We start from the raw sequence: 19347 nt of genomic DNA on the forward strand, positions 1-19347 counted from the left end.
CTTAATTGGATAGTCAATGTGAACATATATAGCATGGCTTCCATGATCCTTAATATAAGGGAAAAAGCTCTCCTAGAATAAACGGGATAAACACCTGAAGTATTAGTCCAGCAACAAATCTGTATTGAGTGCCTACTGTGCCTGGTGCTATCTCAGTAGCTGGGAATCGTAGAGAGTCAAAGTCTCTGACCTTCTGCAGTTTATAAGAATATATCTTTTGATTTAGAGACAGGGTCTCACTCTGCCACACAGGCTGGAGTGTAGTGGTACAATCATGCTCACTGCAACCTCAAATTCTTAGGCTCAAGCAATCCTCCTGCCTTAGCCTCCCAAGTAGCTAGGACTACAGGTGCATGCCTCCATGGCTGGACAATTTTTTAAATTTTCTTGTAGGGATAGAGTCTTGCCATGTTGTCTAGGCTGATTTGAAACTCCTAGCCTCAAGCAATCCTTCCACTCAGCCTCCCAAAGTTCTGGGATTACAAGCGTGAGCCACTATGCCTGGCCTTAAGAATCTATTTTTATGCTGATCCCAAAACTGTTATTTCTGCTTGGATATACTGAGGATATTGAGTACTTACTACATGAATCATGAATTGCTATCACATAATATTTTATACCATAAGTACTTTGAGCATCCAAAGATGCTTTGCTTTATTTGTATCTTATGTACAAATTGATGATTATGTAAAAACATGGTTTCAGCTTTTTGCCATAAGGATAATCACAATAGTAAAAAAAATAAATAAGTCAGATTTAGTATTTGATTGACTGAACTGATTTATGACTCACTGGTCTATTAAAGCAGCCAACCTAGTAGCATGTCTGTGCTTGACTAGAGCAGCCATAAATATATTGGTCAATTCACTTTTTTTAAAGGCAGTCACAGCACACACTGAATTGACTGTCATATCACCGATCCGGCTGTGGTGTTGACATAGACATAGTCATTGCCACCAGAAAACTCATAATATGAAAGAGAAAGATTTGTATTGTGTTCCAATTTAATCTCCTCTAGTTCCCAATTCACAGGTCAGAGCATCAGGCTATATGTGTTTTCTATCTCATAATACATTGCTACTCGAGACCAAAACGCTACTTATGTCTAAATTCATATTAAAGTGTGCGACACAATGCCCTTAGGTTTTGGAGGTTGTATGCATTAACCTAGACTTGCAGGGGGAAGTCCTAGCATAAAACATAATACCCCAGGAGCTGTCACAATTCAGGGACTGGTCTTGATGTGGACATTGAACTGCTTTGTATGTCACAGAGGCCAAATCGTACTTGTTTATCATAGCATCATGAAATGATAGACTTATCATCTAACCTTGTGTGCACATCACTAAATATTCTCAAGATAAAGTCAAGTGACTTTAATATCTATTTGTTTCTTTTGCACGGTCATCATTATATTGTAATGGATAGCTCTACTAATTCACAAAGAAAAAATAAGTTATGTTTGTGGATTGTTTTGGGTGGTTATAAAAAGAGTCTGTGGTTTCATTGCGTCGAATACATTGTTGTGACTAATTTAGACATTGCTGAAATATTAGTCTTTTTCTAATTATTCTTATCATTTTAATGAATTTTTCACAAAGGCAATGAAGATTTGTGAACAGAGTATTACAAAGAGAGTTTCAGATCACAGACCATAAGAGACAAGCAAAGGCTACCTAGCATAGGTTACAGTTGAATTGTAGTTGTTTTATTAATGTATTTTCTAATAATAATATTTGTTGTTATTCTTTCAAACCTATGGCTTTGAACATAGAAATTATCTTGCAGACTTTAAATAGGTCCCTAACTAGATAACAGAACTTCAAAGATGTGAGGGGCAGATGCTTTCATCTGAAACAGACTTTTACACAAATTCTGAAACTAATTTGGAAGTGATAAAAATTAATTTGCGCACTGTAATTGGAAGCAGCCTACTGCATGAAAGAAAGCAGAGCAGAACAGGCAATTTGTGCTAAAAGCTGATTGAATTTATTGTCAGGTAGGTATCGTGGACTTGGCCGCTTATCCTCTTGAGCCTCTCTGCAATATATTACAGCCCATCTCTGACTGGTGTTCTTTAAAAGGATCAATGCTATTCCTGTTGGATCCCTAGAGTCCAAAATTTCATTGATCTTGGGACTTGACATTTCTTATTACGTGCTGTAGCTTCCAACAAGATAGTCACAAGAGGGGCAAGTTAACATTGTTGTCTCTTCAACAGACACTTACAATGCATTGGGACCTCAGCTCAAAAGCCAATCTGCTTGTAAAGTATGGAGTTTTAATGTTTATACCACATAAAAAATGCTTTATATAGAGCTTGATATACATACATAAGAATTTTTTAAAATCAGAGCAATATGAAACTTTGAAAGAGGATGTACCATCATCTTTTTTAATCACATTCACAAATATTCATGGAGTAGTATGTGTAAGACATTGTCATTGTGCTTTCCTATCCCACGTTTAAAAAGTCTTTTAGCTCGTGCACAAGCATTATGCAAACTCTGAAAAGGAGAAGCCAGTTGAGAAGGAGCGTCGGCTGTGCACACACACCTCCGGGCGCCCACCGCGTGCGCCTCAGCTCCGGACACTGACCCTCCTGCCAGCCACAACCTGTCACGAAACATCTGCCAAATCACATCCCTCTCTTTGTTTGCACCCTGCCTTCTTTTAAAAAGACTGTCCTGGTGCCCGGCTCCACAGCCACCACTAAGGGTATTATAAGAGATGAAAACATGGACAACAACTCGCCCAGAGATATTTGTAAAGTACATTTACATTTATATATATGAGATGAGTTTGTCTCACTTCTCAGAGCAAGAAATCTTATCTGGGGTTTAGTAAATGTTATGTCGTCATTTTATCAAGTATCAGAGGGAAGCATAGTTACATATGTGGTCGTGTTTACCTGTCACGGCTTTCTGAGGACCAAATGCTGGTGCATGTGATGGAACATCCCTAGCACGGGGCCTGCCGGCAGTAGACCACTCGGCTGTCCCGTCCCCTCAGCCTAACATCGGGACACTTTACAGGGTGCTTGACTGAGAGGCGAGCTGCTTGCCACTAGGTCTCCGCTTTTCCTTTCCTTTTATGGAACTGCGGCTTCAAGAAAGGTCTTTGGCCTGGGTCAGAAGCAGTATAAACAAGAGTGACTAATACATTGTCCTGACCAGAGAGCTTCAGACGACAGGCCAGAGGGTGTCTAGGCTTTATGCAGAGCCCAGCTTCCTGGGGAAAGGAAGGTGGATGATACCATTGGTAGTTTTTGGAAGGTGATGGTAGGACAGAAACATACAGTGGCCTAGATCCAGGTTCAGACTTCAAGGGAGGAGACTGCCTTGCAACGGCAATGCTCACAGGAAAGTGTAGTCAGAGTCATCTCTGAGAAGGAAAAAGGACTGAGAGTGAATGAGAAAATAGATTTATCATGTCTATCTTCTGTTCTTCACTGAACACTCTGAGTATGTAATACAACGAAACCATATCATGTGCCAATTTGTCATTTTCCAACCCACAGAATGTTTTTACTTGTGTGACTTTGTTACCTTGGGAAATGCAGGCCCAGCCACATTTGGTCCTTGGGCCAGACCTTTGCAGCAGCCCTGCCTGTGGCTGAGGACTTGTATGGTGCTAGGGGACTCCTCACTGAAACTGTTCTTCTCGGCTGTCCCAGCAAATTTCTAACAACACTTCGAAATAAATCTCGAAATCATAGTAATAATGAAACGACCTCACCCTTCCACTAAATCCCTTATTCTGGGATTTTAAATTTTAAAAGTCCGTCATATTTTATGCAAGTATAAACGGGAATGAAAATACCGTCTGCCTTGATGCTTCAGCGACTGCACAAAGGTCAGGGATAAAATCTGAATGTCGTGTAGCGAGAGGTTCCTCCTCTGACACCGGCAGAACCGCACTGAGGGGCAAGGTCTCAGATGCTCCATGGCCTTTGTGTGGCTGCGACTCAGAAGGACCAGAGCTTCCCCTGCATATCACTAGTGCCACAAACAAAGCTTAAAATAGGAACTGTGAGTTATCTTTGCTTTGACCGTTTCTCTAAAATCCGCAGACCACCTCACTGAAAAAGCTCTCCTTGTCAGGTCTATGGGAATAGCAGCATCTAATACTTTTTTCTTATCCACTTTGAGAATATTGAAACGATTTCTGATAAAAATGAGATGGAATCTTTACTTTGAGCCTTTTATATTTGGAGTTTCCAAGGGCTTGCCTATAAGGAATCTCAAAATTGGGCGTTTGTGCTTTAGCAGTCCTGGTAATTCCAGCACACAGAGCTCTTCCGCGAGGAAGTGGGTGGGGCTGAGGGCGCTGTGCTGTGGTCCTCGCAGGGGGGTCTCACCTGCACCTCCCTCTGCACTGGCCCTTTCACCCTGAGCCACATCCATCAACTGTGATGTGACAGTGACAGAATATTCCCGAGATTTTGAATGATTGTTGGGGTGTGTGACATCTGTCCCTGGCAATGAAATGAAATATAGGAAATAGGCTTTCCCCTGGCTGCAGGTTTCCCAGCTCAAGAAGCCTGGAATAGCATTTTGTCTACTTTTCTGTCACTTAAAAAGGGAAACAGTGCTTTTTAGGGGCCCTAAACAATATCCCCTAATAGTTAAGTTCCACAGTTTATTCAAATGATCTAGGGAAATTGTGATGAAAAAAATAAAACATGTTAAACTTCTAAATGAGACACAAGCCTTTTTGAAAAAACTTATTTCCTAACAGAAAACATATAACATACATAAAGAATATTTTTAATATTATTTTACATTTTTCTCAATTCCCTGCAATAAGATTAAATTGCTTTTTTTTCTATACATACAAGGGAAAGGTCTCAAAAACTTTGTTTTATATAAATTTATTTATAATTTCAGGGTTTTCAATATGCCAGTCTCTCTAAGACAAAATAATCATTTAGAAAAATTAAGGATAATATTATGCATAAAATCTTACTGATACTTTTTAATTTTTAATTTTGATGGTACATAATAGTTGTATGTATTTACTGGGTACATGCGATATAATATTTTGATACCTGTATACAATTGTGCAATGATCAAATCAGGGTAATTGGGATATCCATCAATTAAACATTTATCATTTCTTTGTGTTGGCAATATTCCAGATAATCTCTTCTAGCTATTTTGAAATGTACAATGAATTATCAACTATAGTTCCCCTATTGTGCTACCAAACACTAGATCTTATTCCTTTTATCTAACTGTATTTTTATACCCATTAACCAACCCTTCTTTATCCCTCCCCCACTACCTTTTCCAGCCTCTGGTGACCACCATTCTATTCACCGCCTCCATGAGATCAATTTTTTTAGCTCCTATATATGAGTGAGAACATGGAATATTTATCTTTCTGTGCCTGGTTTATTTCACTTAACATGATGTCCTTCAGTTCCATCCATGTTGTTGCAAATGATAGGATTTCCTTCCTTTTTATGGCTAAGTAGTATTCCATTGTGTATATAAACCACAGTTTGCTTAGGTTGATTTCATATCTTGGCTATTGTGAATAGTGCTGCGATGAACATCAGAGTGCAGATGTCTCTTCAATATGCTAATTTCCTTTCTTTTTAGAAATTTTATCAATACCTAATCCTCATTTTACCAGGAAACTCAGGGCATCTTTGAAACATAATTTCATATATTATATAAATATGTTTCAGACAAATCCAGGACTGCTGAAAATATAAATGATATTCTACCAATATTCAAAACACATTATAGCAACATCCATAGATTTAGGATACAATGGCAAACTAACGTGGGCTGTCGGCCCCTTTCTCCCACACTCCATCCAGGTTAGGTGCCTGAAAAGCAAAACAATCTCAAACTCCTAGGAATGTGTTCTTGGACTCCTTGAACCCTAGTTTGAGGAACACTAAGCTAATAAGCTCATCTTAAAGCACATTTCAATTTTAAATCTCCATAGCAAAAAATTATCACAGCAAATTTGACATCAGAAAGAGGTTTTATCTTTATAACTGGTTAAAAAATATTTTCAGAAATTCATTAAATTGTAATCTGAAATTTAAAATTTTTTATAGAACCTCTCACTCCCATACATCCCAGGGTACATTGACCCTAGTTTGAGATGTACCAAGAATTCTCAAAGAGTTATAGTTAGGTAACCAAATTACAACACACTTTTTCAAGGAGAAAAAGTAATAGTTAATGAAACTGGCAACTTAAAATGAAATAATGATATTTATGTATATATACACACAAAGGCATATTTGTGCTTGCTTTTTGCTAGGACAATATTATAACTCAACTAAATAATACATCCAGGATGAACCAATATTATACAATGAGTCTGCTGTAATTGTTTAAAAAACTAAAAGAGAGAGAAATGGGAGGATATAAGCAACATAAGACATTAACAAGTGCGATACTGTTAATGAAAAATGGAAATACTAGGGTATTACAAGGCATTAATAAATGTTTATTGACTCTGAATGGTTCAGATCCATATTGTGCAGTTACTAAATGTTCCACACCTTTCTTTCTGATTGCCCTGCCCTCAACAGAGTTTTACTTCAGTGAGTCAGGCGGTCATATACCATCCAGTGTGGCCAGCAGTGGCTGTCTTCTCCTGTCTTCCAAAGGAGCCACTCAAAACCCTACCCAGGATGGCACCACACCCCATTTACCTTACACATTTCCTCTCTGACTTTCTCCTGTTTCCTTTCCCTCTACAATTCTCTACCCCAAGCCTGTAATGATTCCCCATTTCCATCCCAACCTGGCTTCTCCCAACAGCTTTCCCAGTCAAGACGTGTTGGGCAGGATGCCCTGTCAACTTGCTGACCCTCTCACACTGTCCTATGTGCGTGCAGCGTATTCACCAATATTCTGATTTTCTCTTCATTTCTGTGAGGACTTTTTTGATTCCTGCTGGACTCTGCCCTACCTTCGTTCCTCCTCACACTCGTCTTGTCGAGTGCCCCAAGTGGTAGTAAGCCTGTGACAGGCCGTGGTTGTTTGATGTGTTTCGAACAGTTCCAGGGTACACCTTACTCCTCTATATACGCCCACCTCATAGCCCGCTTAGAAGAATGTCTGTCACTCAGAGCAGCGGTCCCCAACATTTTTGGCACCAGGGACTGTTTTCATGGAAGACAATTTTTCCACGGACTGGGGAGTGGGGGATGGTTTCAGGATGATCCAAGTGCATTACATTTATTGTGCACTTTATTTCTACTATTATTACCTCGTAATATATAGTGAAATAATTATACAACTCACCATAGGTTGGGGACGCCTGACTTAGAGGACATTTATTCCGTCTGTGAAAGCACTCAGCAGTGAGAATGCTTATGGAATATCAGTGTAGAGTTAAGATAATTATCTCTTCTTTCTTTCACTACTTTCCCCACACCCACCTTCCTACCTCCTCTGTCCCCCAGATCAAAGCATTTCTTCTTTTTCTGTTGGATATTTTGGAGAACTTTTTAAAATGGGTAAGAGCATAGATGTCAGAGTGAGATAGCTCTGGGTTCATCCAGTTCCAGCACTTGCTGGCTCTACGGACCTGGGCACGTTCAATAATCTAGCAAAGCCTTGGGCGTCTAGGCTATAAAACAGGGATGATAAGAGTACCTACCTCATAGAGCCTACTACAGTAAATGAGGTAACACCTGTAAACACCTTGGCAGGCATTGTGCCTGTTTTGTAACAATAAAAAGGATAGCCCTCGCCACCTCATGATGTTCTCAGCACATTGCACGAGTTAACTTATCCTGTCGTCTAACAGCCTGTGTAGTGGGTCTGGTGGTTACGCCCATTTCACAGATAAGGAGAGCAGAGAAGTAGCTGGTTCGTGGTCACACAGTTTACTGATAATGCCCTTAATAAACACTGATGATTGTTTTCTTAAACGTCGGATTTAGTGGTGTAGCTCTACTCCTGCCACTGGTCTGCAGTGGCTCACTGCTGCTGTTGTCTTACAGGTGACTATCCTGCACCAAGAGCTGTCCTCACAGGCCATGACCACGAAGTTGTCTGTGTTTCTGTCTGTGCAGAACTTGGACTCGTTATCAGTGGTGCTAAAGGTCAGAAGTCATTTCTTTCATTTTAAATCTTTAGAAAATGTACCATTTTTTCAAGCTAACCATGATTTACGGTTTCTTTCTTCCAGGAGGCTCTCTGTAGACAAATGTCATTCCTAGGTTCTTTGCAGGTGTTTAGTTTTATTATTATTGATTAGTACTAATATAAAATATGTGTAAAATTTTATGCAATATTTTGTGATCCCCAGCATTCTAACCAGCACACTGATAAACTGCAGTGCATCCGTATGATGCTGCCATTAAAAAGGAATTTCAAAGATGGGGAAAATACCCCTGATGCAGTGGGGCGGTGGGGCGGTACAGGGATCAGGTTGCTCATGGGACTGGCCTAGTGTCCCCTCCCTCCCCCAGTCCCTTTCTTTACAAGGCTGGGGGCTGTATAGAGGCTGGTGGAAAGGAAACAAGGTTACTTGGTTCTTTTGACTTTTTGTGGAAGAAGTGTCATTTCAGGAGGAGCCAGGAAACTTAGGTCCCCATTCTGGCTGCCATAGCAGTTCTTGGTGGGAAGGCCCCAAGGCAGAAGGGAGCCTGGTGCTTAGGAGAAACTGAATGACCACACGCTGGAGTGTTGCAGGTGCTCAGCGTCCAGGGGGCAGAAGGCTGAACAGGTGGGAGGGGCCCATGCACAAGGATTTGCAATTTTTATTTTATTATAAATATAGTGGGAAACCATTGAAGAGTTTTAATCAAGGTGATGAGATGATCTGATTTGGTTGTTAGAGCTTGTTCTGGCTGCTTTACAGGGAATGGATATAGTCTGAGGGCAGGGACCATGTTTCTTTTATCTACATTTCTAAGAGTAAATACCCCAGATATGGACAAATGATATTTTCAATAAATGTCTCTTAATTTTTAAAAAAGGTAACAATGTGTGTGATATTATTCTATCCTGTAAAGTTTTAAAGAAAGGAAAATAACACATAATAGACATAAAGAAAAAGCATTAATTTTCTATAGGTTGTGAGTGATATTAGAGAAGATTGCTATTTTTTTTTCTAATTTTCTATAGTATACACCTGTTACTTTAGTAATCAGGAAAAAACTTGGGTATAGCTTTATAGTGTCACTTGTTTTGTAAAATATATATATATTCAAATAAACTGATTGAAAAATAAAAATGTAATTCATTTACAGTTTTTGTGGAGGTCTTTTTTGGAAAGGGGAGTAGAGATATACCAAACCATATTAACCAATTATTGTTATGAACTTGACCAGTAAGGTTTTTGTTTGTTTGTTTGTTTTGTTAATCTTATCAACACCAAAACACAAGGGCAAAACAAGCCCAAAACAATTGGGGCAAAATAAGTCACTCCTCATACTACTTTTACACTCTTGCCTCACTATTCATTTATTTAGAAACAAAATATGTTTCTGTAGTCTAAATTAATTAATTTACTGAATTTTGCTTTTACATTTTACATATAGACAACAGAAAAAATTAAAACATATTTGAAAGTAATATATTTATGTGGTGCAATGTTTAAATGTTGATGCTACTAGAGAAAATTAGCAACTGTTCTGATAATTCTTTTAAACTGTCAAGAAAAATTTCTAGAAGCACATTAAGAGAAAATGTCTGGAACATAAACTCTTTTATTCTCATATAATCTGTGAACTATCCTTTTATTGTGAATATTATCTGATGAAGGAAATGACCAAGTATTATATGTGTACAGATTATTGAAAAGTTTCTCTGTGTTTGCTCTGTTGAAATATCACATCAGTGCCGGGCTCTGGCCAGCAGACCTCTTGCCTTTACTGTGTTCTTTAAGCCAATCAAGTGCATACCCAGATGAGGTTTTGGGGTTGGTGAGAGCTGGTGTGTGATTTGTCATCACCAACTGACCCTGGCCATTCATGTCCCCACTCTGCAGAGGGCCCTTGCCTTGTCCACACCATCACTGGAGATCTGCTGAGAGCCCTTGAAGGACCAGAAAACTGCTTGTTCCCACGCTTGATTTCTGTCTCCAGCGAAGGCCATTGTATCATCTACTATGAACGAGGGCGATTCAGCAATTTCAGCATTAATGGGAAACTTTTGGCTCAAATGGAGATCAATGATTCAACACGGGTAAATCTGCATATTTCATGCTAAGTTGGACTGAAGCCAAGAGATTAAAGATTGATTGTTTGACATTAAATGATTCATGGTAGAATTTCTGTGGTGTCCAGATAAATGTGCTCTGGGTTAAGGGCATATACATTCATGTAGACTGAGACTTTGAACAAACCCAAGTTCATTTAATCCCAGGTAATTAACTCAGTGAACCGTATTTCAGAAATGATAGCTGTTGGTTGATTAAAGGTTGGACCTTAAGGAGATTTTTTTTAGGCTCCTTTTACAAATGATTGTTTCAGCGCTGCACCCTCATAACATTAAAGTGAGTTTGTCGTCAAAGAGCCCTGTCTTTAGAACCCTAAACCAAAATCACATGTGCCCATTTGCCCTTCATTCACAAATGAATTATAATCACTGGTTTATTGTTATTGAAAACTGTTGTGAAATATGCTTCTGCCATTTTTTCTAAAAGTCTCAGCATTGTTAATAGGATTTAACTAAACATCATGTTACTTGATTCTCAAGGTCTTCCTAAATTAAATTGATAATATTCTGAGACTTCTGTAATTTTATAACTTAAATTGGTTTTAATAAGATCCTTTGTATATGTAAGAACACTGATGAATTCCGCATTGGAAATTCTACAGGTTGGACTTCAAAAAACTCATACATACTCACGCCTGTAATCCTAGCACTCTGGGAGGCCGAGGTGGGCAGATTGCTTGAGGCCAGCAGTTCGAAACAGTCTGAGCGAGACCAAGACCCCATCTCTACTAAAAATAGAAAAACTAGCCAGCGTGGTAGCATCTGTAGTCCCAGCTACTTGGGAGGCTAAGGCAGGAGGATCACTTGTGCCCAGAAGTTTGAGGTTGCTGTGAGCTATATAGGATGATGCTCTACTCTGCTCGGGGTGATAGAGTGAGACTCTGTCTCAAAAAAAAAAAAAAACTTGTAAAATGGCTAAAAGTAGATAATTATGAGGGAACTGCATTGAGTGCTTTTCAGTAGTGACAGTTGACTGTTTAAGAAAATGTGAGTGAAATGGTTGGTTTTTGCCTTTTCTAAGGCCATTCTCCTGAGCAGCGATGGCCAGAACCTGGTAACCGGAGGGGACAATGGTGTGGTGGAGGTCTGGCAGGCCTGCGACTTCAAGCAGCTGTACATTTACCCCGGATGCGATGCTGGCATTAGAGCAATGGACTTGTCCCATGACCAGAGGTGAGCTGCGTCAAGGACAAATGTAATCACTGACAACTGTCATCAAAAGCTCTTCATTCTACCAAGGCTGAATTGTGCTGTGAATGAGATTCCAGCCCCCAGTGAAAGACAGACTAGCACAGAACAGGGTAGATTGAGGGAAGGAGTAAGAACTCTAAGGAAGGATTCTGGTAAGAGGGAAACAGAGGAAGAGAGTAAGAACCAGAAAAAGAAATGGGTCCAATGAAGAACAGGCACATCCAGGCTCATTTTAAAGCCCAAGACATAGAACTTATTCCCACCAACTTCTCTGTTCTCAGATCCCACCTAGTCTCAGATGGGCCTCCCCTGGTTTATATTATGTGAGGAAAACACGTATTTTTCAGCAGAGGTGGGTTCCAGTGTGAGGTCTACTTCTAGCAATTTCCAGCAAAGTGCACAGTGTGGGCTACAGCTGGCCTCCTTTTCAAACATCCAAGGCACTGATTCATCACTTGAAACAGTCTTTTACCCCCAATTTCTTACTGATATTTACCTGTTTCCCACTTATGTTATTTTGTTTTATTTTATGCATTCCCCTAAAACACTTTAATCCTTTCTTGAAAAGAGTTGATATGATTGGTAGTTAATTAATTAATATGATTTTTCCATTGTTCTTCAGTTGCAAAAGGACTTTATTATTTTCTAAAATTTACCTTTGGGTTTCTTGTAAAGAAAATAATATTAGAAATATGAAACCTAAAGTTTGTAAATTTTAAAAATAAACTATAACCCTATAATCTGAATATGGTACATAATTTCTCATTTTTTGTTATCTAACGGAAATAAGCTTGACAATTAACATTTTTTCAACTGTATGGAAGATTCCTTATAACAATATTGGTTTTAAAATATTTTAAATATTAAGATATAATAAATTTAACAAAGCATTTTCACAATATATTAAAATGATACTAAAGTCATCAGGAAAAATAATGTGATCAAATTTATTCTGAGGAAAGATGTTTGCTGCACAGCCCAGACTGTTTTTAAAGAAAGTTTAAGGTTATTATTAGAGTGCTCCAAAGTGCTGCAGTCCATACTTATGAATAAATGGGAATGGTTTACTGTGCAATTATTTGTATATACTTGGGTGTTTCTAAAGTGTTCAAAATAATGTGTGTGCTTAGTAGTTTAAATTCTCCCTGATATTCCTATTCATTCATGTATTCATTTTGCTGCTGTCATCATAGGTTGAGTACCATGCAACGTGCTAAGATTACTGACTCCAAAGAGCTCTAATAATCCTGATCATTGTATACGAGGCAACGGGGACAGAAAAACAGAAAAGGGAAGAGATGAACTCTCCCTGAGGGCTGGGGAGAGCAGGAGAGACCTCATAAGATGTTCGTCCAGTCTCCAGGCACAGGCAGAGAGGGGGGATCACAGCCCACATTCCAAGTTGCAGTAGTATTAGGGGTCTCCAAATGGAGGGAGGAAAGATGCTAATTAAATTTCTATTTCTATTTTAATCTTGTCCTTAATTTTGATTATCTTTGTTGATAAATATATATTGGGGATGTATACTCAAAAGGTATTTATCCAACGAAGCGTCCAATCAAAAGTGAAGCAACAGCTGCTGTAGACAGAAGATCGTGGAACCCGAGTAGGGTCGTGGTAGTGAGGCGGGGAGGAGCCTCCCCGAGAAAGAAGCCTCAGGGCTGGATGGCTGCTAAGTTGGAAGGCGGGGAGAGGAGACAAGGGTGACTTAACCAGCTGAAGAACAGCAAGGCCAGGAGGTGGCAGTGACCCAGGGTGGATGTGTTGAGTCTGAAGGTTTTGTGATACCTCCTGGCAGTGCCCTGCAGTTGGCAATGGGGATTCAGTACGGGGGTGTCAGAAAGCGATGGCACTGGGTATACACTGAGGAGGGCGTATGGGGTGAGCGTTGAAGGGGTGGAGTGATTCCAGGAGACAAAGGAAAGAAAGGCCAGAAATCCTCAGAGAAGCCGGCAGACGTCGAAAGGGAGGCAGTGGACAGGCATGAGTGTGATTGCCAAGAGGCGCAGGGTGCCCAGAGGAGGCTGGAAACGTGGCTTTCCAAGATCAGCTCATACACCCCGGGGCTGGCCGTCCAGGTGTGCACACAACTGACAGCTTCTCTTGGCAGAATCGAGAAGAGATAGATGTCCATCCCATCTTGATAAACACAAAATTAAGACTTGGTGAACTTTGAGATCATGATATTGTCTGGTATAAAATAGCAACCATGTAAGTGATCATGTGTCACTCTTAACTGTTCTTTCTGCTTTTCCAGGACTCTGATTACCGGCATGGCCTCTGGTAGCATTGTAGCTTTTAATATAGATTTTAATCGGTGGCATTATGAGCATCAGAACAGATACTGAAGGTAAAGGAAGAACCAAAAGCCAAGTTAAAGCTGAGAGCACAAGTGCTGCGTGGAAAGGCAATATCTCTGGTGGAAAGACCTGTCTACATCGACCTCCGTTTGTACATTCCATCACACCCAGCAATAGCTGTACATTGTAGTCAGCAACCATTTTACTTTGTGTGTTTTTTCACAACTGAACACCAGCTGCTACCAAGCAAGCTTATATCATGTAAATTATATGAATTAGGAGATGTTTTGGTAATTATTTCATATATTGTTGTTTATTGAGAAAAGGTTGTAGGACGTGTCACAAGAGACTTTTGACAATTCTGAGGAACCTTGTGTCCAGTTGTTACAAAGTTTAAGCTTTGAACCTAACCTGCATCCCATTTCCAGCCTCTTTTCAAGCTGAGAAAAAAAAAAAAACACGTTTGATACTTTGTACATCAGATGCATCTTATTTAAAAGGGATACTTTTGTAAAAGTAAAACCTTGTATAAAGAACAAAATGTTTCTTAATTTTATTGTGGAGTTACAACTTGCATGTTCCTTACTCCTAATGTCTTGATGGAACAGGCGCATTCACACTACGAAACAGAAAGATCTGTCCAAGGACACAGCTTGTATGAAAGGGTTGAATTTGGGCTCAATCAGTAATTTTTGACATTTTCACCAAAATATGGTTTGCACTTTTTAATCTAAATTCATTCCTCCTTAGTGAAATTTGCTCATAAAGCATTTGGATACTAAGCCATTATTTGCCATTTTTGGTACTTTATACACAGAAAATTCAGCCCTACCCTTCATAATTTGAAGACACAGCAGAAAGGGGGCTTAGGGATGAGGTCCTGGTTTTTACTGTATAAATAGGGGTCATGGTCGTTAGTTCCATAGTAATGACTTCCCGACGCCTGGACATCTCTTCCAGAGTCATCCCGCCGGCTTAGTGTGTATACAGTAGGGGAGGAGAATCTGATGCTAACTTTTTTTTTTCCTCTTTGGTTCTTGAATAGCTTAGTTTCTTTAATAACAAGTCAGACTTTATTACAACAATAACTGAAGTTATTCTTTTAGGTTCTTGTGAAATTCTCACCTAAAGCCACATTCTTAGCCTAAGGCACTTCGTCTTTTATGATATAAAATGATGGCTATCAAATGATTTTCCATTCATTGTACTAATCAAGTTATACACCCAGGGGTATATACACTTTCTTCATGTTTCTTCTTTGTATATTTGGTGACTGTATTGTCATAGGTGTACATATCGTGTCGGTAGGGCTATGAGGCATGTTACAGGAATGTAATTTTCTCAGAATTTACACTCACTTGCAGTCATTTATTTAAAAAGATAAAACAAGATAATGGGTTCTTTGTATTGGCACTTTGCACCAGAAACATATCATTATTTATTGATGTGATTACTTATTTGTTATCCACCTCGTACTAGTAAGTTTTAGCACTGAATTCCTTCTTCATTGTTGTTTGTATTTATGAAATTCTGAAATTATGGGGAATCAGCGTAATGATTAAGTTATTCATCACCAGGCTGTAAGCAATATCTTGAGTTTGTAGCTTAGAATTGGGAGGATACTGAACATCTGGAAGACAAGTTCATTTCATCTTGAGATCATGGTGAAATATTTTGGATATATAAATTCCTTAAGCTATTGTAACCATGTTTTATTGCAAAGATGTAAAATATGCCAGATGTGTGTGAGTTGGAAATCAAAAAAAGAAAAATAAAATATGCAAAGAATTCACTGATTGTCTCACATTTCATTGAACACTTCACTAACATGCATTCATTATGTTGTCGTACAAGTTTAAGAAGTCATCATCGCCTGATGTAAAGGACGTAGAGAATCTGGAAACATGAAATCGAGTCCTAATGAGGTTCTCTAATTGGCGGGAACCCGAGCTGCTCTGCTTGACCATCTGGCAGGGATTTGGGGCAACAGTGACCAGCGGGAAATAGCCCTTAGGTTTTTTTTTTTTGCATAATTCACTTTTTGGGTTAGTTTTATTTATTTAAAAGGAGCTAAATAGTGAAGGATATAATAGCTCCTTCTTTGTTATCAAATAATGCTCTTTTCATTTTTAACGATACTTTCTAGAATCCGTCATCGACCAGGTGTGACACAAACAGAGACTGAGGACCTGGAGGAAGCAAGCAGCTGCTTGCAAGGTGGCCACGAGGGGGCCGAGGGGGCTTCGGTGACACAAATCAGCGTGGGTGGTGGGGCAGCAGCCCAGACAGCCCCAGGCAATGACAGAACTGCATGGAACGCTTCTATCTGCATTCCCAGGGCCAAAGGGACAGACCCGACAGTAGCCTGGGAAAGGCTTGCTACTCTTACTCTCCATCCTGTCCGCAAACCAGAAATCTGTCAGTCATTGAACCTGTGCTGGCTCCGTGACCCAGCCCTTCCTGCAGCCTATCGGTCACTGGAGCAGGCTGACCACTACCCACTCCCGAAAATGTCTTTTGAAATGGCCCCTCCTTTCCAGCACCATCACCTGGGCTATCGGAAACCTCCTGACCTCTGACCTGTCCCCCCCATCCACACGCCCTGCTGCTGGAGGCGCTGGCTATGCCACCCATCCAGTGGCCCCTGCCCAGCACCTTGCAAAGCCAACACCAATGGCTTAAGAATGGTACCTTACACCCTGGCAGGTGGAAGATCACCTGGGGAGCTTCTTTTGAAACAACAAATCCAGAGTCCCTTTCCCTCAGGTGATCCGATGTGGGCGATCCTTGCGCACATTTTTCAACAATGATAATTTGATGGATAAAGTCCAAACTGAGTAGAGCACAGAAGCACTTCAGAAGGGACACATTCTCATCTGCCATCTCCCCCAAGTGACCAGCACCCCAGGCAAACCCACCTAATTTTCAAGTCCCTAAGAACTGCCCACACCTGCATCCCGGTGTTCCTCTGCCCAGGGGGCTTCTGTACCACCTGGCTTCATTTCTTGTTGCAAACTGGCCTAAACGAATTTGGTCACACACAATCTTTTTTGCCAGGTAAAGGTAGCCCCAAAACCCCGCATCTTCACTATGTTATGATGAAAACAGCTTTTAGGACCAATTTCTGCATGATGTAGAGATGCTTTTTTAATCAAACACATATTAGCAAGCGGGCACGGGACCACTCATGCAATCCTTCTATGGCTTTGGTAACTACCGTCCAGGGCTCTGCTTTCTCAGATGATCTGGCAGCTGTTTTACAATAAAAGTACACCAAAAGCGGGTGCACCAATGTTCTAGAAGCAGGATCCCATGAGCCTTGTAATAGCAGCAGCAGCCAGAATCCTCCAACCGTCATTGAGATAACCCTCAGCACACAGGCTAAAGTCCTGGGTAGATCCTATACCCTGATTAAGGAGAGGTAGGAAAGTTCTCTCAAATACTTTACCCAGTGTATATTGAATTCATATATATTTAACACCAACAATTCCATCAACAAAAGACCATTTCTGTCACCCATTGTATTAATTAAGAAGCCAATCACTTCCCCCACTGAAAAGCCATTCCTGGCATTTACTATCCTGACAAAGCTTCGAGTTTCCTTTGGGATTAGGAAGCCGGAACCCCAGTCCTTTACTTTGGAATGAGACCTTTCTGGTTAAATGATCTGGAGCATCAATTTCTGATCAGAGCACCTGACTATCCCTAGACTGCAACATAAATGAACACATCACCTGTCTTTGCTAGTAACACTCCTGCTTGTTCTTACAGACTCAGATCCAGTGCTCCCTCCTTTGGGAAGCCTTCCCTGGCCACAGGGCCATGCATATCAGCATGACTTGCTTGTCTCTCCTCCCCTGTGGCTGTGAGTTTCTTGGGCAATGGGCCTCTTTTCTCTTGTACCCTTAAGACAATGTTGGATTCAGAGTGTAGTCTCAAGAAATGTGGTTTGTGGGATGTAGATATAACCACATGAATACCGGATCCCTGGACAAATGACAAAGGTGTCTGGGATGGTCGGGGACCTGTGCTCTCCCCTTCCCACTGCCCCAGCACCCGTCAGCCCCACGTGCCCTCCCACCCTGCACCACGTGCCTCGAGTCACCTCGTGGGCCTTTCCCATCAGGTTCAGAGAATCCTTGATTATAGAAATTCCCAATAAGCAACAAAAGAAGAAATATGTGAAATAGTTAATTACTATTCTTAACCCGAATTCATCCAATGGGAAGGGGAGGGAGCTGACATGATTTGGGGTAAGAGCTTCTGGTGTTGCAGCCGATTCAAGCTGCCTGTGAGGAGAATGCAATAACTGGGCTCCTCATTCTGGAAGTAACTTTGTTGCTTCTCTCGTCAGTTAAAATGAGGATAATAATGGCTACATTAAATATTGCTTTGAGTATCAAAATTCACAACGCATGTCAAGTACCTGGTAGAGCACCTGGCGCTCTGCAAAGTTCAACAGATGGTCATTGCCTTCAGCGGTCCAGTGAGCATCAGTGATCTGTGCTCAGCGTCCCTTTCCCCGTTTTCCTGCTATGGTTCTTCTCAGGGAAACTTCTCCTCTTCCCACGATGGGATTTACCAGTACTGGAAATTGTACCACCCAATCCCTTGGGCCTCCTGGACTCAGGCCTGGCTGATCACGTCACCTCCATTCCTGGGACCTCAGTGATTGGTCAGGGTTGGACATGACCTGATCTGAGCCTACCAGAGCCCTTCCCTGAAATTTTTATATTTGGAAGTGATGACGAGAAGTCATCTTTTTCTTCTACAGTCACTAACCTGTCACGAAGAGGCAGGGACTGCCAGCAACCCTGCTCCCCATTATGCAGAGAAGGCCTGTTTGCAACAGATACAAATAAAGCCATGAGAAATGAAAGAACATGTGCACGTGTCTGCCGACCACTAGTCCCTATGGACCTACGTTGCCCACGTTCTTACCTAAAGTGACCCAATTCTGGTTGCTTGCTTTAGTCAATGGCCAACACATACTTTCTCTCCCCCTTAAGTTGGGCAACGCTATATTTTTTAGTGCTTTGGATCAAATCGAAGAACTTTTAAGTGATACAGCTCCTTGTCTCAGCTCCCCACCCATCTTAGAAAAATGTGACATGATCCAAATTTGGTAGGAAACCTAAGCATATTCCCAGCCTATATCTGACTCAGTAATCCCATGTGTGGTTATAGATCCAAGAGAAAGCTTGCTCCATCCATCAACAGACATGGAAAAGAGTGATCTTAGCAACTCTGTTCCTAATAACCAAATATAGATGTTGAGTTTAAAAATCCAAACACAAAAGAGTCTATACTCTTTCTATAGAATTCCATTACATAAAGTACAAAAACTGGCTGAACTGATGTAAACTGTTAGAAACCAAAATATCAATTACTTCTGGCCAGAGGTAGTGACTGGTAAGGTCAGTGAGGGGGACCTGGGGGCACTGGGACTCCTTCTGGGGCGTTGGGCTCCATCTCAGAGCTGGGTGTGTTGCAAAGGGGGGTTCACTTCATGAATACACACTGAGCTGTGCAGTGATTGTTCGTGCACTTTTCTGTGTATATGTTATACTTCAATTAAAAAGCACATTTTTAAAAATTAAAAATATGCCCTCACACTGGCTCTTGTCACCACTCTGGATTTGTCAGCCCAC

General features: G+C 40.7%; 1 protein-coding gene across 1 annotated transcript in view; it reads left to right on the forward strand.

Annotated features, from left to right (window-relative positions):
• LOC105810122 (neurobeachin-like) overlaps positions 1 to 13744 on the forward strand; it is a 176886-nt gene extending 163142 nt beyond the window's left edge. The window contains 4 exon segments of the mRNA XM_012644042.1: positions 7982 to 8083; positions 9976 to 10172; positions 11227 to 11378; positions 13654 to 13744. Coding sequence (XP_012499496.1) covers positions 7982 to 8083; positions 9976 to 10172; positions 11227 to 11378; positions 13654 to 13744 — 542 coding nt within the window.
• Positions 13745 to 19347: the final 5603 nt, after the last annotated feature.

The sequence above is a fragment of the Propithecus coquereli genome, unplaced genomic scaffold (genome assembly GCF_000956105.1).
Source record: "Propithecus coquereli isolate 6110/MARCELLA unplaced genomic scaffold, Pcoq_1.0 Scaffold205, whole genome shotgun sequence".
Lineage (NCBI taxonomy): Eukaryota > Metazoa > Chordata > Mammalia > Primates > Indriidae > Propithecus > Propithecus coquereli.